This window comes from Aphelocoma coerulescens, chromosome 2, assembly GCF_041296385.1.
Source record: "Aphelocoma coerulescens isolate FSJ_1873_10779 chromosome 2, UR_Acoe_1.0, whole genome shotgun sequence".
Lineage (NCBI taxonomy): Eukaryota > Metazoa > Chordata > Aves > Passeriformes > Corvidae > Aphelocoma > Aphelocoma coerulescens.
Window position 1 is genome coordinate 126,457,143 of NC_091015.1, and position 26,457 is coordinate 126,483,599.

General features: G+C 34.7%; 1 protein-coding gene across 4 annotated transcripts in view; it reads left to right on the forward strand.

Annotated features, from left to right (window-relative positions):
- Positions 1-26,044, forward strand: part of SNTG1 (syntrophin gamma 1) — a 325,066-nt gene extending 299,022 nt beyond the window's left edge. For 3 of the 4 annotated variants that reach the window (XM_069005956.1, XM_069005958.1, XM_069005957.1), the window contains 3 exons: positions 4,117-4,209; positions 16,648-16,758; positions 25,593-26,044. In XM_069005956.1, the coding sequence (XP_068862057.1) occupies positions 4,117-4,209; positions 16,648-16,758; positions 25,593-25,751 (363 nt within the window). In that variant the 3' untranslated portion in view covers positions 25,752-26,044. Of the gene's footprint in view, positions 1-4,116; positions 4,210-16,647; positions 16,759-17,165; positions 17,245-25,592 lie in introns of those variants that run through there. The other variant, XM_069005959.1, reaches the window with a different exon arrangement.
- The last annotated feature ends 413 nt before the right edge of the window (positions 26,045-26,457 follow it).

The window sequence follows — 26,457 nt, forward strand, 5'->3', positions numbered from 1 at the left end:
CACTGCTGTCAGTTTTCATGCATAGCATCTTTGTTTAGGAGAAGTCAGAGGAGGTTCAGCTTTTCTCTTGTAAGTGCATGTACTGTTACCTTTTATAGAAACTATTCTTACCTTTTACACTGTAATTACATCCTGAAAAATCTAAGACTAGTTTTTCTGTGTAAAAATTGCAACAATATATGTCCTCTGCCACTAAATATTTGAGTGGTTTTGTCTTTCTTATATAATTAACTGCAACATACTTTATAGAAGCACTGCTGTGCCATCAGTAAGAGAATATATTGCATTTTTCTTGAATAAATTTTATCCCAGAAGCTACCTCATATTTCTTCTACTTTGTTCTACTTTGAGATACTATAGCATTCCTAGTTTAGATTTTTTTTTGGGTTTTAGAATTACATTTATTCAAATTGCCCTCATGCTTCTCCAAAATAATTTCCTTAATAATCTTAACCTCAGGTTAATCTTAATCTTTTCACTTATTTTTCTCTCTCCTGATATTCAAAGTAACAATTAAGAACTCAAACCTGTGATTTCCTGATTGATTGATTGATTGATTACAGCAGATCTGTGAAAGTGGACAAACAAGCTTCTCATGATAGAATATTATTGTGGAACTCACACTTATTATTACACCTTTTTTTATTTTCTATATCTTGATTTGGAAAAAAGTATAGAATATTTTTAATATAGCTGTGTTTGGCCTCCTCATTTTTCTCTCAGCAATCCATTACTGCTTTCATCTACCAACTTGCAGATGCAGATAAAATCTGGTGCTATAATTTATCTCCAACAAGTTCTTTCATTTCTCTCTGAGAAAAAAATGGGGACAGGTTCAAAATTAAGGTATCAACTGTACATTTTTACTGAAATTCTGGTTTATGCCAAAATTAATATTGATATGAATATTCATATTAAAAGTGAATGCTAATCCAGTAGGTTTCTCTTACAATGAAATCATATAATTTTGAAAATATAAGTGCAGTTTAAAACTGCCATTTAAAATTCTTCAACTGTGTTGTGTACTAGTACATAATCATACAAATAGTAACTATTACTCAATGACTATAACCTCCAGAAGAGTTTAATGAAGGGCCAATTCTGATCTAACTCCAAAGAATATATAACAAATTTAAATATTTTTTAAATGCCTCACTGTAACTATATAATGAATTCTGTTTCAGCCTAATTCATAGCTTCTGACAGAGGTATATCTAAAACAAAAAATAAGCAGTTGCTTTTTCTTAGAAAAGAAATGTATTAGAGGAGGCATAGTCAAGTTGATAATAATTTAGCAATAACATGGTACAATAATACAGTGGAGTCATTTTGGTGCGTTACAGTCGCTCTTAAATTAGTTTTGTAGTGTAGTAAGTGATGATAATCCATTTTCATAATCACCTATTAGAAAAAAATCAGTTGAAATGAAAATCCTTTTTCCTTACTGTCACAACATTGTTGCATGAAGAATCTGAGACTACTATAGCTTGCATAATGATGTGCAATTATATATATGACTGTCACATTCCCTTTGTGTTCTTGTTACTTTAAGCTAAAGTTTTCACCTCTTCCATCATGAATTTTTTTCTTGCTGTCCTTGCTTGTATTATAGTTGTTTGCTTTCTAATGTAAGGATTATTATGTAAGCTGTTTTATATTGCAGTACTTTAACATATGTTTCCATTGAAGTTGAATCTGAAAGTCTGAACTAAGTCTTAGACTTATATTACACTTTATTTCAGCTTCAGAGATGGCTTAGATGAAGTTCACGATGTATTGTTCTTTCCATAATTTAGACTGTGTGTGTTGAGGGAGTAGTACTTAAGGAATAACTTCGAGTTGTCTCCTTCAGCCTCTGCCTGACCCATTGAATTATTAATAAACCAAAGTTAACATTCCGTATTCTGTGGAAGAACAGCAAATGACTTCTGAAGTGTGTTCTACTTCTTTTGGGAAGGGGATGCTTCAGTTCTGATGAGGTTTTCATGAGCTCTTGTGAGAAATCAGCAACCAAAGCCAAACATCCACAGTATATATTATTCATGGTCACTTTTAAAGTTTTAAAATGTTAAATGTGTAAGAAATTTTAAATGTATCTTGATAACAATTTTTGCCTTTCTCTTTCCTCCAAATATCTGAATTAAAAGGCAGCTTAAAGAAAATAAAGATGAGAAAAGTCTTACAGGAGTTTACTAGTGTCTGAAGGTTCACATGCCTACTCTGACCTGTCACCAGAATCATATGCAAGTGTGTACAACACCTGCAAAAACCAAGGGACATTCTTCCCCAAAGAAACTAAATTCTCAGTGTCTGGAGGTCTTTTTTGTTATTCTCATGTTTTTTCTTCTCTAAATTGTTTTGAACATCATAGTCTGAGGGTGTAGAATGGTCTTTTCTATAAGTAAAGAATAACTAAAGAATCAGCTCCTACTAGTGGTGCGCAGTTTCTTCCTGAAAATAACTGCACCGAGCTGAACTAGAGGGTATTTCTCCACAAATTGTGCACTGCCTGTTGTGGAAATATCCTCCAGTCTGGGAAGCAGGTTGCCTTTGCAGTGCAGCCTTGAACCAAGGCTGCTAGGGCCTGCTTTTCACAAATCTTAAGTTCCCAGTGAGGCTATTTAGACAGGCACAGTGCTGGGCTTAAACAGAGGGAGTTGTGCCAGCTCAGCATGGTGCTGCAGTGCACGCTGTAGGTTGGCCTCTGGTGTTGGGGTGGGAGGTTAGATAACTTTACATGACAATACGTGTTTTAAATCTGATACACATTTTCTTTCTAAAATTTAATTTCCAGTAAGGCTCTGAGTCTGTTCCAGATCTTGAGCGTTTACAAATAAAAATGGAATTTGCATCTTGTAAGATGTTTGCAAGATAATTCCACAGAACATTTTTTACTTTGAGTGCAAAACTTGAAAATGTTTTGCATATTTGACTTAATTAACTGTAAGTAAGTGCGAACTATATTACTCTGCACTTTTTCTTCTACTAATGAGATAGTACCAAAGGCAATATCCTCTTCTTTTTCAACACTGTTTTACAATCAAGTTTTACATATTCATAGCAGTTTTATGGTGTAGCTGATCAAAGAAGAAAGAGAAAAAGCCACTTTTGTTTATTAATATAAACACTAAGAATGAATTTTTCAATTTTCCTTCATAGCATTTTCTATTTAGAAGCTGTTAATGCACCTTCCAGTTTCTTGTGTTCTGAGGAGGACCACCTAGAATCCAAGAGCCCTCCCAAAGAATATATGAGTGAAGGCATGTGATTTATCCTTGATATTCAAAATGCCAAAAATAATCATAGGTTCTTTTGTAATACTGACAATTTAGTAACTCACATTGTTCCCATGTTTACAATTTATATTTTGATTTTCTGACACATTATAGATGAAAAAGACAAGTCTGTCATTTTGTACCTGTAGTCAGCCTTCAAGCACAGCAGTAGTTTTGATCCTGAAAATTACACTGATAAATGTCTCACAGTGTGTGACGTTATGGGAATAAATAGATGCATATCTTTAAAAATTATAGAATGAGAGAGTCTTTCAGAATTCCAAGGTTTCTCATAGAAACCTTTGAGTTATACTGGTCCACTAGCTGAAGCAAAAGAACATATTTCAGATAATTGCATCAGTTGCTAAATGATATGAAATATTAGCTTTTTCCCTGAGATTTAGGAGAAGAGAAAACCACAAGAAATGGCATACAAAGAGATACTTTACATATGCATTTTCTTTTTCTTGAAAAGATAAAAGGAACATATTAATCTTAGAAGTTGTTACTGGGTATGAAAACCAAATAAGGGGGTTTGAAAATAATAAAACTTCCCTTTTAGAAAATGTTATTAGTAAGCCACTGAGGCAATTCTGAGCCTCTTTCATTTCTTCCCTAATGGAAGCAAAGCCTGTTTTCATAGTACTTAGACAACTTCATCACTCATTAAAATCCTTTGATTTGAAATACACTGGCAATAAATAGACATATATACACAGAAACGACTTCATTCTGATAATAATTTTGAGATACATAAACATTAGAATAAAGACTCAGAAATAGAGGTCCTAGAAAAAATATTAAGAAATGTCTTATGTCTTCTCTGATTTTTCTTTTACAGTGCAAGACATATGCCTGTGTTTTAGAAAGTCACCTTATGGGACTTACCATCGACTTTAGCATGGGATTTGTCTGTTTTGATGCTGCCACGAAGGTAAAGTTCTGAGACTTTTTTTATCACACTACTATTATTCCTTATTATTTCTAATATTTTGAGATAAGTAGTACATCTTTTAAATATCCTTCTCTTTGTTATAGAAACAGATCATCTCTATCAAATCTCTCATGCTGTAGTCTAAATTCAGGACTGATTTCTAATTGTGTGAGAAGTAGTATTCTGTGATGTGCTTGTTATTGAAAAGCCAGTACTCATATCAATCTGAAACAAACATCAGATCTTTATTCTTGAATTTCACATGAAAGCCCATACTGATTCAGTTTGATGGTTTTTTTGCTGGTGCTTCCTTGGTTTTGAGAAAAGATAATTTTCTTGGTTTCAATCTCATCTGTGAACTTTGAAAATAATCTTCCATTCTCTTCTATTGTTTTGTGGAAAGGAGTGTGTGCTAATACAGCAATTCCACAATATTTTAGCTATTTGTGTTCAGGTGTCTGTAAAAAGATAAATCAACCATAGCCTATATGTCTCACCCATCAGCTTTTCCCGTCAGCCTTAAAACAACCCAGTACAACTGATGAAAGAGTTTGCTTCATCAAGTGAATAGTATGGACTCAGTTTCCATATTATATTATTGCATGGCCAAGTCTCAGTAAAATCATTGAGACCCTGAGTATGTCATGTGTTGACATTTGCACTAGTTGCTGGCAAGTCCTAAAATGTCAGAAGCTTTACTGCTACTACTAGACACTGCTGTTAATGGTAGAATCTTTCTTGTGAATGAAATGGTGAAATCTTTCTTCTGAGTTCCACTTCTCCTCAATACCTGTTTTCCTTTGAGATGCTGCAACACTGTCACCACCAATTGTTAAAGATGTCCTTTTGACTCTACAATTTGTTCCTATGCTCTATTTTAAGGCAATCCTTCCCACCTCATTATTCCACTAATCCAAACCCTTTTATTCTTCCCGCTCCATTCCACTGTTTGTTTGCACAGTGATGAATTTTAAATTCAAGTACTTATGTAACCTTGTTTCTTTTTATTAAGCAAATAGTCTTGTATAATTCATCAATGAAATGCAGCTATCAGTTTAGAAGGTATTACACAAAAAATCAGAATTAAGATGCAGTAGCTTAGTAAAAAAAAAAAAAAAGCGGTTTTCCCCCACCCACCCTCCAATAATATTTTAAATATATACATTATATAATACATATGTATGTAATTACAGAATCATAGAATGGCTTGGGTTGGAAGAGACATTAAAGATCATCCAGTCCCAACCCCTCTGCCATGGACAGGGACACCTCCCACCAGACCAGGTTGCTCAAAGCCCCACCCAACCTGCCTTGGACACTGCCAAGGATGAGGCATCCACAGCTTCTCTGGGCAACCTGTTCTGCTGCCTCACCACCCTCAAAGTAAAGAATTTCATTTGTATATCTAACCTAAATATACCCTTTCAGTTTGAACTCATTACTCCTTGTATTATATGTACTGTATTGTATGTTAGAATAAAGCATTACACCACAAATAAAAAAAAGACATTGTTTTGTTAGGTAATTAGGCATTAGGCAGTGTGAGATAAGGATGGCAATTGCATTAGAAAAGAAAAGAAACAATACAATAGAAAGCAACATAATCTGTTGCCAAGTGACTGCTACAGTTAAAATTGTCAAACAAGCCATAGGGTGAAATGTCTGAAATCTAAGCATGTCAATCAAGTTTTAGTGGGTGCCTAAATACAAAAGGCATTACCTACCCTCCATCATTTTATGGAAAGATGAAGATTAGCCAAAAATGTATTCAGATATTTTTATTATGATCATGACAAGTGTAAGTTGTGTCTATGCTGGCAATGTTCTTCAACAATATTGCTAATCTCATATATACTGAAATGTAAAGTAGACCTGTATTGTCTCTTAAGCTAAAAGTGTTATTTCTCTTCCTAATGATGTTCATATGAAGCAGGAAATCAAAATCTGTTTTCCAAAAATGATCTGAGAAAACAATTAAAAATGGAAACCAATTTGCAGGACAAGGAAAGCATGAAAAAGATTTAAATCAAGTAATCCATTTCTTATTAATATTTACATATACATTTGTGAATTAAGACTGTACAAAAGTCCTATCAAGTGTCCCATGAATTAACATACTCAGTATTAAAGACAAAAGCATTATTTAAAATATACCATTCATGAAAAAGATACTTATAATTCTTTATAAGTTCTAGGATTTTTTTACAATTTGTATTTGAAAAACCAGTACAAACAATTATCTTGTCACTTCCAGTGATGGGGTATCCACAGCTTCTCAGGGCAACCTATTCCACTGTCTCATCATATAACCTTATGTCCAATCTAAACTCTCCCTTCTGCTTTAAAAACATTGTCCCTTTGTCCTGTCACTGTAGGCCTTGGTAGAAACTCTTTCGCCATATAAAGCATCCTTTAAGTTTTGAAAAGCAGCAATAAGGTCTCCCTGGAGCCTTCTCTTCTCCAGGCTGAAGAGCCCCAACTCTTTCAGCCTGCCTTCATGGAAGAGGTGCTCCAACCCTCTGATCATCTTAGTGGTCCTCCTCCTGTACATGTTCTCTTCTGTTATTTTGCCACTGCTCCTATCAAATTCAACCACTCTTTTTTGGGTAAAGATTAACTTAAAGCCATATTCCATAGCCTTCAGAGTTCAGTGTCAGATTGAACTGTTCATCATTCAGTACTTTTCTCAGAATAAGACAGAGAATAACCCTGCAGATGCAAGTCTTGGACAAGTACTTGGAGGACAGATCTACTAAATATCATTGAATGGGTTTTTTATTCTTATTTTTTACAACATTTTCATGTTTCCCAGAACACAGAGGTCTTCAAAAACAAAGTAGTTTTGGAAATAACGTAGTTTCTGAGTCCTGTCTTATATTTTGTTGCAATGGTATCTTCAGTAAATCTTCAGATGATGTCAATATTATACTTAATACTGTGCTCATGGTATTTTAAGTTTTCTTTCTTAATTCCTAATGAATTGACTGTGAATTGTCTTTATAAGTGCACAGTTAATATTGAACTGAAATGAAGAAATACAAGTTATTTACCTCATGATTTTAACATTTATTCAAATGTTCCAGTTATTTTAGCAGTGCAACAATATTTAAATTGTTTATTTGTCTCACATTTCAAGTAAGTTAATAGATTTTGTCCAACATGCCTGACAAGTTGCAGTCAAAATTTCATAAATGTTCTAAATTCCAGACTCACCTCCAATGTTCATGAAAAAGTTTATAAGGGGTAGTGGTTCTCATTATGTTTATGATTTCCAAACAAAAGCCTTAGAACCCTGTGTAGGCTTGTTTCCTTGTTTGCTGTCATTTAATCCCTAAATAATACTTAACTATGTAAATTGAAATTAGTGGTTAAAAACTGTCATCTGTGCTAAATGTATTTCAAGTCAAACACATCATAATTAGATAAAAACATTGTTTCTGTGTCTGCACAGACCTATGATGAATATGAGTACACAAAGTATTAAATTTAGTTATTCAGAAAAAATCTGTGCTGTGATGTGATTATAACAGCACTGGCATAAATCATAGCTGTTTCTGCTGCATATTCTCTGCTTTCTCCTATTCATTTTCTGACTGATAGCTCATAGAGTCAACAATAGTTTGTCATTTAGAGTATTTTGGTATGATGCTTTATAACAAGCCATTGTAGTTTCCTGAAAGGAGAATGAACAGTTTTTAAGACTGTCTGGTTAAATTGGATTGTTCAAATATTTCAGAAAATTAGTTCTCAGTTCAGCTCAGTAGTTTGTAAACTACCAAATAGAATTTTGGACACAAAGTAATTTTTCTCCTTGCACCTTAAAAAGTAGTGACAAATATATTTGTACCCTTGTTCTTCTGTAGCACTTTTCAGAGCCAAAGCTCCAGTGCAAGATGCCATCTTTTATTAGCAATGCATAGATTGAAAGCAAACTGTGACACGCAGCCCAAGCCAACACTAGCAATCTTTGATTATGATTATTTTTGTGATGTAGTCCTTCATTTGTGGTGGTTATAAACCTGGAGTCAAAAAGCCACCTGCCTTCTGTGTTGGCATACACAGAAATGTAATTCTGATCAATAGGGAGTTTCCCCCAAGCATCTCTTCCAGTGGGGACTTCTTCCAAAAAATGTCCACCAGCTTTAACACAATTTCATTATTTGAATAATGAATAACACAAATTTCTTTATTTGAAATATAGGATGTCAAATAGCCCCCTTACTGAACTTCCCTCTTTCTTCCTTGCTAGTATTCTACAAAAAGTGAATTTAACAAATCTTTGTGAATACCATTTAGATATTTTATTTTCTTTTCTGCCTTAATCACATTTTCCAGATTCTGCTTAGTTACTCCTTGCACTACAAGGTGTCTTAGTATACAGCATCTACTCCAGACATAATTTTTCACTAGTGATGTTCCATATGCTAAATATTTTGTTTATTTGGTTTTAAAACATGAAAATTCTAAAAAGATCCAAAAATTTCTATGGCAGTTCTTAGAAGTTATGTGTCAAATTTTATCCTAGGTAATTTTTACTGTATTGCGTATCAATGTTTACTGGGGAAAATATTTTTCTCAGTCCTGCACAACTACATCCCAGCATTCATGTCCCAAATTTTTCTAACATTCGCTAGTATACAGACATAAATATTTTAATGAACAAGTGTAACTCATTTATGGGCAATTTGTGTTAGGTATAGACATACATGAATATTATGATGAGCATTTATAAATAGGGTTTTGCAGCCACTATAGCCACCTTAAGAATTAAGTATGGAGACTGATAGATTAAACAGAATAGCAAGACATGTACAGAAGTTAATCTAACTACTATTCTGAAAGTGATCCAATGTATAAAACTACTACTATAAACCATTGCCATTCAATAACTGATTTTTAATATGCTTCCATAAAAAAAATTGACTACGCTTCAAGTGTATGGGTGGATATACATGGAAATATGTGTATTATATATTATATGTTATATATTATATATTATATATTATATTATGTATTATATATAATATATTATATATTATTATATTATATATTAATAATATATAATATTATATATTATATATTTCTGTTTTACTGACATATTCATTAATTTTTTTTCTATCGTGCTTATTTACATGATAAATTCTACTAATAATATATGTATGTATTGGTGGGAATATACATTGCCATATACCTACCTGAATAAAGTGCTGTGTCTGTATTCCATCACATTTACTACTCATTTAAGCAGCGTCAAAAAAATATATTTGTCAGAAGAGAAAAAAATCATCCCTTGTAGGATTGAAAATAAATTAAGGTGCTGCTGAATTATATGATGGTGTTAGAACAAAGTAAGAAAAGGCTCCATAATGGCCCACAAGGTGCCTATGAACAAAGCTCTGTGTACCTGTCCTCTGTTCTCTTGCAGAAACCCTGAGTATATAGAGAATACACTATGAACAATAAATAGCATTGCAAATATCTTTAATTTGATTTCCATACCAAAAGACTACTGAATCACGCAGAGCAGTATTTCTCTTAATTTCTTTATGAATAAACTCCCATGTTTTCTAGGGATACATACCTTGTCCTGTCTCTTCATGCAACTAATACATATACAGTATACTGAGATAAAACAGCATATAAAAACCTTCTTGATATTCAAATTTCAGTAATAGGGAAGGCAGGAAGAAACCAGGCTCACTGCAAGATGGAGATTTAATGATATAACTCTTGCAAAAAAATATTTATTCCATGCTTAGAAGTTGAAATGCTGAACAAATAGCTACTATAACTTTAATATAAGCCATCAAGCATGCTTCATACAGTTTTATGTTCTGTGGGTAGAAACAAATTTTGGTAGGTCATCCATCAGTACCAAGAAAATACACAGTAGTTTTTTAACATTCTATGTAATTTCAGTAATGGACAAGAACAGTTAGTTTATAAGGGCTGACTTTCATGCTTTTTTCCTTTGTCTCATTTTTGTTCTTTATCCTCTGTGTCCTCCCGTCTTTCCCTTTACGGTTATAAAGCTGCAGCAGTTGACAAAGGAAATTGCCTTGGACCATAATTCTTTTGTAGTAAGACAGTCTCCAGAGATCAGTAACACAGTACAACTGAGCATGAACAAGATCTTAATCCTACTCAGTTCCCTACTGCTGCTATAACTCTGGACAAAGTGTCACATGGCAAGAATGAAATCTTTCTCAATTAGCTATGAGACAAACAGACAAATTAAGGTGTATCCCAGGTGCCTGAAGACTCAATTACTTTTATTCTTAGGAACAGGACTTCTGCTCTTGATTTAGTTTGACTTGTAGGAGTATCATCTATTTTAGTCAGACAACAAACAGCATTAGCTTGAAAAGTGCCCATTGAAGTTTAGCATAATTCTGCAATATATATCACATATGAAAAAATTGCCTTAAGAATCTAAAAGGAAGAATAATCCAATCAGTCAGAAAAAAGAAAGGTAGTGTTGAAAAAGTACAGCTATCGACATCTGAAGGTGTGATGGAAAAGACAACAAAGGGCTTTGATGAAACTAGAACTTGAAAAGTGACCTCTGACATCCCTTCCTTAATAAAGATGGTTTCTTTGTTTACTCCACCATTTAGAGGTGGTCTGGGATGTAGCTGTCTAATTATTATAAAACATTGACAGACTCAGGTTTTTCTTTAAGCATCCTACTGAAGGCCAAACTTCTTTTGCTATTACATAGTAAAACCTGTATGATTCATGTCAATGGAATGACATTGTGCTTATGATTCCCATAGATCATGTACATAGATAGACATGTATTTCATAAAATCATAGAATATCCTGAGTTGGAAGGAACACATAAGAATCATCAAAGTCCAACTCCTGGTCCTGCACGGTACAGCCCCAAGAGTCACACCATGTGCCTGAGAGCGTTGTACAACTTGAACTCTGTCAGGCTTGGTGCTGTGACCACTCCCCTGGGGTGCCTGTTCCAGTGCTCAGTCACCCTCTGGGACCTTTTTCTAAAATCCAACCTAAAGCTCCCCTGACACAATTTCAGACTGTTTTCTTGGGTCCTGTCACTGGTCACCACAGAGAAGAGATCAGTGCCTGCCCCTCCTCTTCCCCTTACAAGGAAGTTGTAGACTATGATGAGGTCTCCCATCAGTCTTCTCTTCTCCAGGCTGAACAGACCAAATGACCTCAGCTGTTCCTCATGTGGCTTCACTGGCAGGTGAAATTATGACATTGTACTATGTGGTGCAAACCCTATTGCTCAAGTTTAAGGGTAAATAGTCTTTCTGCAAGAAGAGAGTTCGTCCACAGTGGATAATTCGACACAGAAGAGACAAAACTGTTAAATAATAAGTTGAAGGTAGTTAATCACTGAATTCATAGGACACAAAATAAATCTGCTCTGGTTGGAGATTCTTGTTTCTTTCCTAGTGCCAATGCATAATGCCCTCTGTATCCTAAATGATATATCTAAGCCAGAGCCATAGACTAGTCAGACATCCACATTTCTATGACTGTCCTTAGAGCATGGTAAGTAAAAAACACAGTCACCTATTTATTCTGTATTTGTTTGATAATCCGGTCTCTCTTTGGATTAGAACAAACTCCTTGACCCAAAACAAAACAAAAACCCTGATGAATATTCCTAGTCATAGCCCCAACAAAGACAGTTACAGTTACGATGTATTTCCACATTCCTGATGCCATTACCTAGATGGAAAGTGATTTTGTCTGATGTCACCTCATCAAAGTTTTATGTGATTTAGTCCAAGATTCTGGGAATGAGTAGCAAGCTGACATATAATATGAATGTGAAAGTATTTTCTAAGGTGCCTTGCAGAATATGTGTTCTAGACTTATCACTATTGCTAAAAATAGAAACAATATAATTTTCTTCATTTGTGTGACTGTATTACAGGTATAGAAGTCAGTAGCTGTTCTTCCATGTGTCATTTATATGTTGCATTTATGTACCAACTATAAAATAAAAATACATGGTCAGAGAGCATCCTTTTTTAATTATAGCAGAAAAACACTAGCGGAAGATAATAGGCAGCAATTTGTTTGCAAAGACTAGCACAAATGAGTCCTAGATGATTACTTATAAATAAAATATTTCTCATTAAAAAGTATTGGTGAAGAATATTGGCCCCAGATATGTCACAGGAAAAAAAATCCTGTTAATTTCAGTGAATATAGGATTTTGCTTTTTGATTATTTGTTATTACAATAATTTAATCGCATCTCAAGAGGAGTCTTAAATCTAATTTGTCTGCTTGTCTACACAGTTTATTTGTTTGCATTGCATTCTGGTATTCTTTGAAGTTAATTTTATTAAATGGTTTAAAATGCAAAAAGCAGCCTAAGCAATATATGAATAATAATTGGGAAAAGGATTTATATCTTACTGGTTGTTTCCAATTTTATGCATGATACATGCTGTGTTTTTTCAAAGAGATTGTCTTCTTACAGTGCATTTTTCAAGACATGGATTAATTATGTCAGATTTTCTGCAACTACACTGGTAGTATGCAAATTGTGGTGCTGGTGGTATTTTCAGTGTGTGCCTTGGTCTCCTCTTGCTGATTTGGACTGCTTGCTGCTGTTCCCAAATTCTATCTCATTAAATGAGTTCACTTTTCAAGGCAATAAATAGTGCATACTGAGTTTTCCTCTTCATCTTCCATCAAGATATCATAACATTTTGTGCCACAACTTGAAAGGAGTGTCAGGGTCCTCATGAGTAGTTAATGCCACTGTCTACAAGAGAATCTTTTATAATTTGGTTGCAATTTGTGCTTTAAAAGGAATTGGCACCTGGTCTATTTGTCAGACCTATTTTAGGGAAAACAAAAATTTATTGCTTCCTATAAATACTATATATAGACATGCAAAATATTCTCAGTGATGCAGGTTATGCACAGTTACTGAGGGAAGTACTTGAAGAGAAAAGGCTGGTTTTATCAGCTAAAAGTAGCCCTATGAGTGTTGAGATCAGTAATACTGCACCTTCAAACCAATAAGTACTTCTGCTTATATTTCATAATTCCTTAAAATTGATTAAGTAATTTATGTGACACACATTTAGGTGTTTACCAGTTTGTAAAAAAGCCAGCATGTTTTACAAGTGTACTTATTGGTTAAAAGTCACTACGTATACATATATATATTTGAACAAAATGATAACAGCCTATGTTAACTTCCTGAGGCAAGCATTCAACAAATGGTTCTGAGGAGCTCTGATATTCAAAAACATGAAAAAAAAAATGACTGTGACATTGGTGTTGATCAGTATTCCCAAGGATATCTATGACTAATGCAGGAGAATTAGCCTTTAAAATTAGAATTCAGAAGAGTCACCCCAGTGAGCACTGTAACAGTGAAGCCAGCCCTCAGGAAGATGAAAGACAACACATGAAACTCTGTCTCTCTCATGTGTTAATGTCTCTGCTGTAGTTGCACGTTTGTGTGAAACTGGGTGCTCAGGGGAGCGGTTCCTGTTCTCTCCTTTCTTACTTTGGCACCATGAAGTAGTCATTGGAAAAGGATAAGTCTGTTCCCTGTTCACTGCTTATGGATTTTGCAGCGATGAAAATGAAAAGAAGAAAAGAACCACACTCAGAACATATGAAACCAGAGGAATTAATCCAGTGATCCCCAAGATCCTTTATTTTAAGAGCGATGTGACTGTGATCACAGCATTCTGCATCCCTGATACATGTGCTGCACAGGCAAAATGTGCAGTTCTGGCTACACAGGGCAGCACTTCAGCCTCTTTGTAGGAGAAAGGATTTAAATTGATCTTACTGGGCATACGATTAACTAATTTACCCAATTTTTGCTATCTAGAATTCGAACATCTAGTTTAAGTGGTTTAAGCTAGCTGTTACACTTTTAATGTAGTATAGTATATTGAAGTAGAAACACATCCAGAGTTTATCATAATGAACCAGTTCTTCCCAGTTTAAACCAGAATGTAGGAATTGTTATTCAGGGATTCTCTAGAAAAGAAATAGCCAGGGTGACTAGCTTGAACTACTTTGTATTCCTGACTTAGTAACTTAAATCTCACTTCTCCCTATTCTTATTTTCATAGAACACCGTCCCCATGTGTGGAAATCTTTGAGGGAAAGTGTGTTAAATTTGTTAAAGAACACTCAAAAGGAGGAGATAATTCTTTCATGCGGGAATCATTCATGCATTGTCAATAGCATTTTTACTCTTCACACTTTAGATGAAGAGTATTTAGTGGTCTCTGCAGAGACTGTCAGTTCTAGGAGCTTGTTTAATATCTTGATGTTGAAGTACAGTTCTGTTGGGATTAGTTCTCTCCACACTATGGACCTGGTTTTGCAGTGTCCTTAAGTAAGAGTCCTTGCCAAGTAGGAGTGTCCAAAACCAATACTATGCATGTATTGAAGTGTGTTCCTGAGTTGTGCCTGTGGTTTGGTGTGACTGTCATTCTCTTTCCTCTAAATGGGAATGAAATGCATGGCGAAACTGCGTGGAGATGTCAAAGTACCAAAGTTCTATACATCCTTCATCTTCATTCCAACTTAATCTGACTTGGAATAAGGCCAGGTACCCTGGGATTTTGCCTGCACATCTAAGGGTTCTTGTTAATGCTACATCTCTCTCCTGGCCTCTCTGTAGGTCATCAGAGAAGAGAAAGATGATAGCTCATGGCTTTGTTTTCTCTTGAGATAAAGAGACAATCAGTGGCCTTTACATTTCTCATCCAGGAAATGGCATACTTAAGTGGATTTTCTGTCCCTGCTGAAAGGCAATGGTTTTGGTCTTCTGACAAGATTTGTTGAGTTACATAGATCTGTAAAATAAAAAGGAGCTTACAAAGTAGGTAGGAATAAAACTTCTTGAATGACATTATATACTGGACTGTTTTGTTTTGTTCTTATCTCACTATTTGAACAATATAAATAAACATCTTTGCTCAAACAAGGTCAAAGGAATTGCACACACATAGGGATGAGGGAAACTATTCTATTTTCTGTAGCAGGTATTGGTGGGCTCAGGAGGACAACATTTGAAACAAATAGGATATATTTTCACATAAACTGCCAAATTCCTCTAGTTTATCTGTAACAGAATGTCCTTAACTCTGTTTATGGCAGATGGGAGCTCACCTGTCACATGCACAGAGAGAATGAAAGTGGTGCTGAGACTAGGGTTCTATTTATCTGGAAGGGGTAACAATATAGAGAGAATTTTGGAGAAAAATTCTAGTGCTTGTTTTGTGTTTAGTACACAGTTAAGATGCTGCCCTTGTGGTTTCTTTTCTTGTCAGGTTGCTAAGGCAAACACAGCAAACTTTATTCAGCTTGGTGCAGAGATTTTTGCCAGTCATTGACATAAAGAGATCAACACATCCTGAGGCCAAGGGGCCTGCATAGATTTAGGACAGTTAAAATTTTGACCTCCCCCATATTCTGTTTAATTCCCAGTAGACAGTAAATCATTCATAGATAAAGACTAAGGGCACAGGTGGAAGTGTCATTCTACACCACTGAGAGGAAATAATTTACAAACCCTTAGACAAGAGAGTTGCCTTAAGTTTCTGTGTTGTTCAATGCCTGTGAAACTAATGTTCATCAAAGTAGTAGCACAATATGAGTGATGATGACCTCCTAATTATGTGAAATACTATTGGAATCACGATGAAAAATTTTAACAATCCAAAATATCTGGAGGGTGGTGGATATCTTTAAATGAGGTTGAAAAGCTTTACAACAAAAATAACTCTTTTCCATTTTTAAGCAAAGTAGTTTAAAACTGGTTTTTTCTACATAAATCCACACTAGATATATTTTTAAAAGATGTTTTTCTAGACAGCTGTAAATTTTCTTAATTGTATATTTATTTTGTAAGGCAGTCTGTCTTTTTCAACAAGACAATGCAATTCATAAGAAATTCCTCATTAGAGCTCTCATAAATAAACTCAAAATATGTTCTCATTACAGAGCTTTCTTTTGATATTTTATCATTTAAAAATAGATATTTGTTTTTAGTATGACATGCCCTTTATGTTAATAGTAGACTCTTTTAATATGGAAAGAGGGGGCTTGTATGTCAGAACAACACTTCAGATAGAGTAGTTAATCCACAGATTGTCAGTGGAAAAAATCCTTCTCTTTTTTGTTTAATCAGTATTAAATGCAGATAAAGGAATTTCAGGGTAAATTTCAAAAATGTAGTCTGACAGATGTTATTCAAGCACTGCCAAAGCATAATATATCCATGTGATTAAGGTGACATCTGACCACAGAACACTACATTTATTTAATTAGGTACCATAGAGGTGTTAAAAGTTTCTGTGGAAGTGGAAGGAGATCAGCTATTTCTAATGCAATTTTCAGTGATAACTACATTGACTTGCTTGTGTATGATTTTTTATATTTGTTTGGTTTTTTTTTTTCCCTTTAGGCTGTGCTTTGGAGGTACAAGTTTTCCCAGCTCAAAGGTTCTTCAGATGATGGGAAGAGCAAAATTAAATTTTTGTTCCAAAACCAAGATACTAAACAAATTGAAGCGAAGGTAAAAATAATATGTTGTTTGTATAAAGGTGATATTCAATTTTCAAAGCAGCTAGGGGAGTAGAGGAGTATAATAAGCTATGTAACTTGGAAATATTAGGTTAATGCACAAAGAATGCAAAGAAAACCAATGAAATTGAAGAAAACTGAACAAATTACTTTTATCTAGTTAAAAGTCTTTTGAAAGGTGTAATTAGATTTAAAAATAACAAAATACAGGATTTATGGGATATATGGGTTTAGGCATGTTTTCCAACTCTCCTCTTTGTCATTGTGATAAAGCTGAGAGCTTGAATACAGTGTTTCTCACCCTATAATTGTATCATGAAGAAATGGTGGAAAATACATCCTTAAGTCAACCTGGGAACAAAACTCAGCAAAGGTTTAAAATCTGTTCTTATTTTTCAGAGAGAAAAAAAAGTGGATTAAATATATATTTCCTCACAAGACTGAAGCTTTGTGTCTGTCTCTAATGCAAAATCAGAAAAGTTGTATTTGCAGTTGTGCTTTTGATTGAAGAGTTAGTTCATGAAAACTATAGCTGTGAGAGATTTATGCTTACTTCAGTTTATGTCTTTTGAGGATAAGGGCATTCACTGTCCCAATATATATGAGAAGTGATCTCCCCAGGTCTGTGATAAGTGGAATTGCCTTACTGTCAGGTTAAAGTTCTTTTTTGACTAGAATTCAAATTTTAGTGTAAACCTGAAGCCTATTTTCTTGTCCATGTCTAAGCCTTGTTTTTAAAGCCTTTACTATACCGTTTTTCCTCACCATGTCAGAGACAAAATTGCTGAGTGAATGTGATAACAATACAGTTCCATGAGCAAAAAGGAAATGGTTAAATAAATTTTCTGTAAGTGCTAAATATGCAGAATATAAAAATACTCTACATATAATAATAACATTTATAAAAAACTATATAAAGAAAAAAATGCATGGTTTTGGGGGCAGTTATGAGTTTGAAGGCCAATAGCTACATTAAGCATCTATATTTTCTTCCTCCATGTCTCTTTATGTTTGGTGTTAATTATTTTCTACCCAGCAGCTATTGCTTGATTTTGAATGTTTTACTCAATAAAATAAAGGTATGTAATATAATTCCCATTAAATATAATTCCCATTAAATCAATGGCAATAAAATGTGAGGACCATGGTTTTGATACCTTCATGTTCTGCTGCATCTCAACGATAAATATGTTCTCATTTCTGATTTCCTTCAGAAATTTTTTAATAGTAAAGAAGGTTTTTTTCAGCTTTAATAAGAAAATAAAGCTTAACCTAATGTCATGAGGATGACTTTCTCTTAAAGAAGTAACTGTAAGCTTTTATTATGCTCTTATGTACAGATGAAGGATGAAAGTCATCATTATTTTTCTAATATCTCTCTTCTATTTCTGTCATATTAGACATGATTTTAGCACTAATGAAAATACATAAAAGTCCAAGAATTGCACACTGTTTGCGTGTTTGGGGATTTGTGGGCTTTTGGTTTTGGTTTTTTTTTTTAATTGGTAAAACTGGAATAAATTTTTTAATACTGAATTACATTTTTGAAAAAATAAAACCAAAGAATGAAATCTAATTTTTGAAAAAAAAACCCAGGATGTTTTAAATTATATCTGTCATATAAATCACTTAGAAATACATAAGTATATTGGATATACATAAGCCTTAGAGGTATCCTGCTGCCTTTATTGTACCTGTTGTTATTCCCACTCAAATTGAGTTCTAAAAAATTCTGCCAAACTTTTATTAAGGTAGAAATTCTGCCTTCCACCTTATGAAAGCAGAGTATTAATACAAGCCTGGTAGCATGCTTATTAATATGCTGTCATGTTCCCTGGTTGCTTCTCTTTACTATAAATTTAAACGTTCACATTACTCAATTTGGAAATAAAAACATGTTGCTTTTAATTAATTTTCTTGGTGATCAAAGCATGCCAACTATATGCAAAGAAGTCAGATTATATTCTCTTTGGAAGGTGCTGTGGCATTTATAATGAGCTGTTCTATCCATTCCAATTTGTTTACACATCAAGTATGTTGCTTAGTCTAAGAAATGTAGATAAATGTGTCTGTAAAATGAATATGAAGGTTCTTGGGTAATATGTTTTCAGCACTGGTTAGCTTAAAATTTTGTGGATAACCCCCTTGTGTATCATTTAAACCTTTCATAGATTTAAAGCACTATTCAGCATGAGGAGAGGTGGAACAGTCTAGCCTCTACTTTTTTTTTGCTTTACATTCCTGAGTTAGAGGTATAGCTATTTGTGAAACTGTTGAGTCATTGGGAAATGGTAATCAGATTTTCAGAAATACTTGTAATGCCAGATTTCATGAATACTGTATGCAGGCTTCATTTGAAATCAGAGGATGGAAATTTTGTAAAACATCTGTTAAAGGTTGTGATGAATATTCATGACCACAGCTATCATCACCTGTTAAATGTAGCTCTGTTTTGCAGCTGGCCTGGAGACCCACTGCTGTAACAGGAAATAGAGTGTAACATTTTCTTTATGATTTTATTCATTTTTTTCCCCCAGTTATAATACACGGGGAATAATCAGAATGTCATGAAATGAGAACTCAGCAGAGAATAAAACCAAAAATTTGAGGAGCTGTTACACCAATGTATTAGGGCTCTTCACTTACTCATTCCCAAGCAGTAATGTGGAAGCAGGGCATGGCAGGTAACTCTCCAGACACCTCAAATACTGTGCTCAGTTTTGGGCCACTCACTACAAAGAGGACATTAAGGTGGTGGAGTGAGTCCAGAGAAGGGCAACAGAGCTGGTGAAGGGTCTGGAACACAAGTCTGATTAGGAGCTGAGGGTGTCTAGCCCAGAGAAAAGGTGGGTCAGGCAGAATCTCATTTCTCTCTACAACTGTCTGAAAGGATATTGTAGCTAGGTGGGGTCAGCCTGTTCCATTAAGTAACAAGCAAAAGGACAAAATGCAATGGCCTCAAGTTGCACAGGGGAGGTTTAGGTTGGATATTAGGAGAAATATCTTCACCAGGAGTGTTGTCAATCATTGCAACAGGCTGCCCAGGGAAGTGGCAGGATCACCATCCCCAGAGGGACGGTGTAGATGTGTAGACATGGTACCTAGGGACATGTTTGAGTGGTGGACTTGGCAGTTCTGGATTAACCATTGGACTTGATAATCTTAAACATCCTTTCCAACCTAGATGAGTTGATGATTCTATATAATTGCTTCACAGAAAAATATGAGTTATCAAAATCCAAATGCTTCCTGTCTTCATTTATAATACAGAACATGTGTATTTCATGCTTTCCCAGGTGTGTGTGATTATGGCACGTTGAACCTGTGTGATAATACTCTTTAGCTTTAGAACACTTACTCATGATCTGTAGAATCAAGAGTGTCAGAATGCTCAGCTATTGAATTTTGATCCATACTTAGATAATTTTTTTTTATTCTAGAAATGCTTTTCAACTTGTAGATATGCATTGCTTGGGAAAAAAATAGATATGCATCAGTATTTTAAATTTTAACCATATTATCTTCATAATTGTCCAGCATTTCCTCTGTATTCTGGTGAATATACAGAGATATCAGTGTTAACGTTAGAAAAATCTAGGCAAAATACATTTTGGGATAAAGTTCAGCACCACATGCATTCATCAGTTAACATTTTTTTGTTGTTGAGAAAAGCACTTGCCACCAGCGTTTATATTCCTAAGTGAAAGAAAGTCCTTCACTGACACTGAATAGCTAATATTTTTATAACAAAATTTTTTATAGTCTGCTTCATGCCTGACTTAAAAAATTCAAAATGGCATGCTTTGAGACATACAACAGGTGCTAAAGATTTAGTTACAGTTTAATTTATTTCTCTGTACAGTTCTTTTCAGCTTTAAAATAGTTTTAGGTATTTATACATTCCAAATACTGCCTTTTTTTTTTGGTAGAGACACTGCACTCATGCTTTTGTTTGGCTTCTCTCTAAGTTAAATCATGTTACTACAAAGATATATAATTTAGAATAAAAATAGTGTTTCCTCATGAATTTAAGCAGTTCCAGTCTAAAAATCTGAACAATAATTACCATAGGTCACACCAGTGGGTCTATGGCAGGGTGCCTGAAAGCAAACACCTAACTTAAAAGGTATCTAAGGCAAGGTCTAAGTGGTTTCTGACAAGGAAACCACTTAAGGGCAACATTAATCACTGATGCCCCTTAGACATTCCAATCTGTAGGTTATTTCCCGGCTGTCACTCAGCAGGAGATATTGCACAAGTTTGCTCAGTGAGACAAAATTTTTATGAGTGAGAGCTACAAAATAAAGCTGTCAGCTTGACAGAATGTGGAGCCAATGTGTCCCTGTATTTGTTCTTACTGAGCTGTTTGGCTTGGATTAAAAAAAACTAAGCACAGAAGGGCAATCTGTAAGGCACAAAGGGATTCACTTAGACCTTCCTATCTAGTTACTTATCTGTTTACCTGTTTGTTTAGCTATAGTTTAATGATCCATTAGTGCCTCAGTAGTATCACAGCAGCTTCCAGAGGTGATACACAATCTCAGGACTGTAATAAACTCAGAGTGCTGTGCTCTTCAATTTTACTTAAGTATTAGACTTTTCTGCCAAAAAAGAGAGAGTTCCTGTTTCGAGATATAAATATATGCCTCCAAACATAGCAGTAAGTAATGTGTATAAAAATCAGCATCTTATTACATTATTGAATTTTCACCAAACTGTGAACTGAGAGTCTCTGTGCTTTGTAAAACATGTATAACTCAAAAGCTACACTTCAGTCTCTGCTTACACCTTCCCCAACTTGCAGCACAGCAGTTCTGTCAGAAAAACTCAGGTAAGGCCACACTGCTGTGCTGCATCAGGTGAGCTATTGTTCACAGATTGGCTGAACTCCTAAGATGAGCAGTACAAAACTGAAGTGGGTACAAAAATAAGTTTATCAGGATGAAGCTCCAGTCAATTGTCTTTGTCTATTTGAATATGGAAAACCAAAGAAGGCACAGATGTGGTATCTGCAAAGGAAGAAGTTTAACTTCAAGGATTTCACATTAATCTTACTATAAATTAATACTACCTTAATATTAATTAATGCCAATTAACTTGTACTTGAAATTATCTTGTATAGAAATCTAATCTAAATAGCCTGAATGACTACTCATCACATTACTGTGAACAGAATACCCCAATTTCTACTGTCGCAGGGTGACTTGATGGGTGTTTGCATCGTTTTCCAGACTGACATTTCTGCTCAAGTCTGTTCTCCAAAATGCAATTTTAAATTAATCCTTGTTCTTAGCCTTGAAGGTTTTTCTGTGAGCATCACAGTGATCTTCACATTTAGAGTGCAGAATTTTTGAGTTCAGATTTCTGACTTTTGCTGGTTTGTGTGGTTCAGTTTTTAGTTTCCCCATATGTTGCACGTGATTTGTCTAATATCTATTTTAGATCAGATTCTTTGCAAATACAGAGAAACCACGTAACACCACTTTTGATGAACAAATATCTTCTCATATCAGCTGTTTATATATGGATGAAAGAGAAGACTTTTTAAACATACCGTGGATACTTAGAAACATGCAGTTGCCTGATTTTGTAAATATATCATTTATGTAGCTATATCATACTACATAATGTATGTATAATACAATGCAATAAGAGATTGCTGGGTTTGTTCTTTTTTGGAGAAGCTCTTTCTGTTTTCTCTTTTCTCCTCTGTCCTTTCAATCCAGACTTTCTTTGTGAAAGGCTACTAGAATTCCCATACACTTCTGACCTTCTCAATGACTGCATCTTCCTCCCATTTCTTTTTGCTTGTTTACATTGTCCTCTGCAGGAACTGCAAATGTTCAGGTTAATAATCTGGAAGTGTCTGATATACTGGCAGAAATGTAGAGTGAGAGCAGTTTAATCAAGAGATAGCTTAGAAAGGCAATTTGAAGACCAGAGGGTACACTGATATTCCTAGGAGAGTAGGGTCTTAGGTAAGGTGTACGAACAGCAGTCTGGAAATTGTAATAATAGTAAATCATGTATTTGTGCATGGACAAGTTAATGTGGCTTAAATTAGGATTTCTTTGCTTTTTGGAGGATCCAGAGCATGTGACTTTCTCCCCTGGTTTTAACTTCAGTAGCTTAACTGCATATTTCTTTAGGTTTCTTATGGTTAGTTTGTTTGTTCACTTGAAACTTCATCTGAACTGTGTGTACAGTACACACTACCCTGCCTAGATGAAAGTGTATTCAGAAAAAAGGATGGCTGAGGACAAAGTGTATACAGAAACAGCCAGGGTGGCTGGGGTTGCACGAAAGCCTGTGGGTTCCCCTCTGTCTGCTGGCAGTAGTGCCAACCTGGGGGCGCCTAAAAGTGCAAGTTCCCAGCAGAAGTGAGGGCATGTTTTCTCTGTCAGCAGCTCTACATGGAGTCTTATCTGTTTGTTAAGATTTCTTGTGATTAGGCTAATCTGCCTGAAAAGTGTTGCTCCTGATAGATCCTGTTCCCGTCAATCAGGCTCCTGGGAATTGAGTTGCAGCCATTAATCAGGCCCTCATGTACTTGCCACGCACCAGTCAGCCTCCTGTGCTTCACATTGCTTTAATTTCCAGTTAAAAATGCATGTCTTCATTGAAATAGGAATAATGTTTCATTGCAAATAATAATTGAGCTTTTGCTGACTTCTTAGTGCTCTTCTTTGCATTTAAGGTAATTTCCACATTGTGTCATTACTATTAATAACAGTTATCAAGTGGGACCTTCAGAGGCTGTTCTGTTGCCTCACCCATTTCCCTTGATGGTCCATTGAGCAGTGGATATTCCTGATGTGTTATTATTGCAGAAACACCTGTGATAACTCTTGGTAATAATTATACTCATGCACTGTGAAAATTCAGTGTCCAGTAGCTGTAATTATGATAGTAACTACGTTCAGCTTGCACTTTACCTAATTGACTTCAACAATTCTCAAACTGTAACATTTGTTTTAATATGATTATCTTGTTGAGACATAGGGGGAATTGTAGCCTTTCTACGGATAATGCATGCAATTGATATTAAAAATATTTCACAGTTCCTCTAAATATTTATTCCCTTATCTTAAGCTTCAGGTGTTTTTTTGTAGTACCAAAAGGGTAAATAAATATATTAATAAAATGAAGTTAACTGAAAAGTAACTTACTGCCAATGACCCAGTTGTTATTCTGAAATAACTTCCATAATTCCTTGCTTCCTCATCTTTGAATGTCCACTGTTTTCTTATCTATGATAAATTTTCTTGTTTTGAAATTTGAGGGAGAAAAAAATCCACTTCGACATAGTGATAAAATAGCCCTTCTCTCCAGGTTTAAAACTGAGAATATCTCTAAATGGATTTTTTTTTTATATAGACACAGCTGGCAGGTTTGTGAAACTTGGCATAAACTTTATTTTCTTTATTGAGAATTGGTCGTCAGGGGATTTTAAAGAACCTCGTGGGATGTTATCAATTTATTTCTGAGCATGTCTGAATGACATCTGCTGAGGCTGTAGGAGACCTGAGCAAAGCTTCACCCATTCAGTACATCATTGGACAATCTGCTCATCCAGCTGTCTGCTTTCATACTCTTGTCCCTCACACACAAGGGATTTGTGAATGTCTCCATGTATTCCACAAAGCAATGTCTTCCAGCAAATCTCAAGAGGCAGAATATTGCAGGTTGATGTCATTTTGAGAGATTTAGCAATTTTTGTTGAATTTACAACATTTTCAATATTCTTCTAAAAAAAAAAAAGAGCAAAGCCCTGGCACTACATAGTCTGGAAATACCAATGCTAGACAGAAAGACAAGTAGAATATACCACCGATATCAATTATTGGCTTCATGTTGCAGTGAAAAAATCTGTATGGGCAGTGAATCAAAGCAGAAAGATGTAAACTCTTTACCACTTTCCCTAGACTTATATATATTGAAGTACCTCAGTAATTGCTTTCAAATACAAGAGATATTTATTGATTATAACCAGCTTCAAAAACACATACTGAAGATAACCTAAAAAAATTGATCAGATAAAGACAATTAGACATAAAGGAGAAAATTATGTATGTAAAAAAAAGTAGTTTTTATTTATTTCCTCTCTAGTGGTGTGTAAAAAAGTCCAAGTTAGTCTAGTCACATGCTGAGGGGGCTATAAAGAAATGTTAATTATGGCAGAAAAAATAAGGAATTTGTATAATATTCCTAATAAATTTAAAACATGGAGTATGTTCCTTTTTTGGTCCAATAACAGATCCAAATTATCACTGTGTGATAGTAGCATGTTTTGAAAATATGTCCTCTTTACATACATACATACATACATATATATATATATATATATATATATGATTTAATAGCTGATTAATAGTGTGAGGAGACATGATGAACAAATGTAATATATGTGGAACTCAACATTGTTATTTTTGTGGCTAAGTTGGTTAAATATAGTAGTCCAGAGGTGTGTAGACTCAGTGCAGCCATTAAGTTTCTATCGAAATTAACCTGCAAAAGTGCCAGATTTGCATTAACCTGAGGCAAAATAAAAATTATATAGTGTCACTTTCTTTCCCCTTTAGCTAGCAGGATCTCATATTTCTATGGAGGCACTTAATCCAGAAATTTGTCCATCTTAGCCTCCAAGCAATTATTTACTGAATGTTCCACATTCAATATCTAAGTCCCTATAATGCAGAATTAAGGCACATTAGCAGAATTACATCATGTTATTAAAATTTTTGCTGTTGGTATAGTGGTTCATTCCTGGTTAAATGTCTGTGGGGTGTTCTGTTTCATGTTTAATCTTTTTTTTTTCACTTCCAGGAGCTGGAGTTTTCTAACCTGTTTGCAGTCCTTCACTGTATCCACTCATTCTTTGCAGCCAAAGTGGCTTGTTTGGACCCTTTGTATGTAGGCAGCCAAGCCACAGCTTCTGCTGCTCCCACAACTTCTGGTACTGGCAAATTAAAGTATTCTACTTGATATCCCACATGACAGCACTGCCACTTAACAACAAGACATAAAAATGTATAAATATTCATAAGATTTAGACCTTTGGTGAACCATGTATGTGGAAACCAATCCTGGAGGCAAGACATCTTGCAGCATCAGCAGATAAATGGTCACGTGGGATCGTCATTTCATCTCGGTTCTGCAAGACATCAGTAAATAATCCTAGTCAAAACCCCAGAATAGGATGGATATGCTTTTAATATTATCTATTTGTACTTACATAGTGCTTTAAGCAACACTGGAAGCAAAGGAATAAATGGCGAAACGAAGCACTTGAGTATTTAATAAAATTTTCAAATTGCTGTAATAATACAGAAATGGAATTGTCATTTTCCTGTTTTCAGATTTTTTTAATGATAATATACTAAACTCTGAGTATGAACATGATGCCCTATCATTATATTATAAGTGAGAGCAAGCAGCAAGCGTACAGTACATGGTGACAAAGGAGATGAGCATGAAAAGGCAGTTGTGTAAGTATCTCCTCAAACAAGAAAGCACTTTAGCACTGTTGGAAATTCATGCTTGTGTTCATACATGGAGTCATGCTACTTTTTCCATTTTGTTCTCTCCATCTAACAGTAACAACAGCAAAGATATAGCCATACTGGACTGATACATTAAAAACAAAACAAGCCACAAAAAGAAAAAAAACACTTTTTCATGGGTAAGTCCC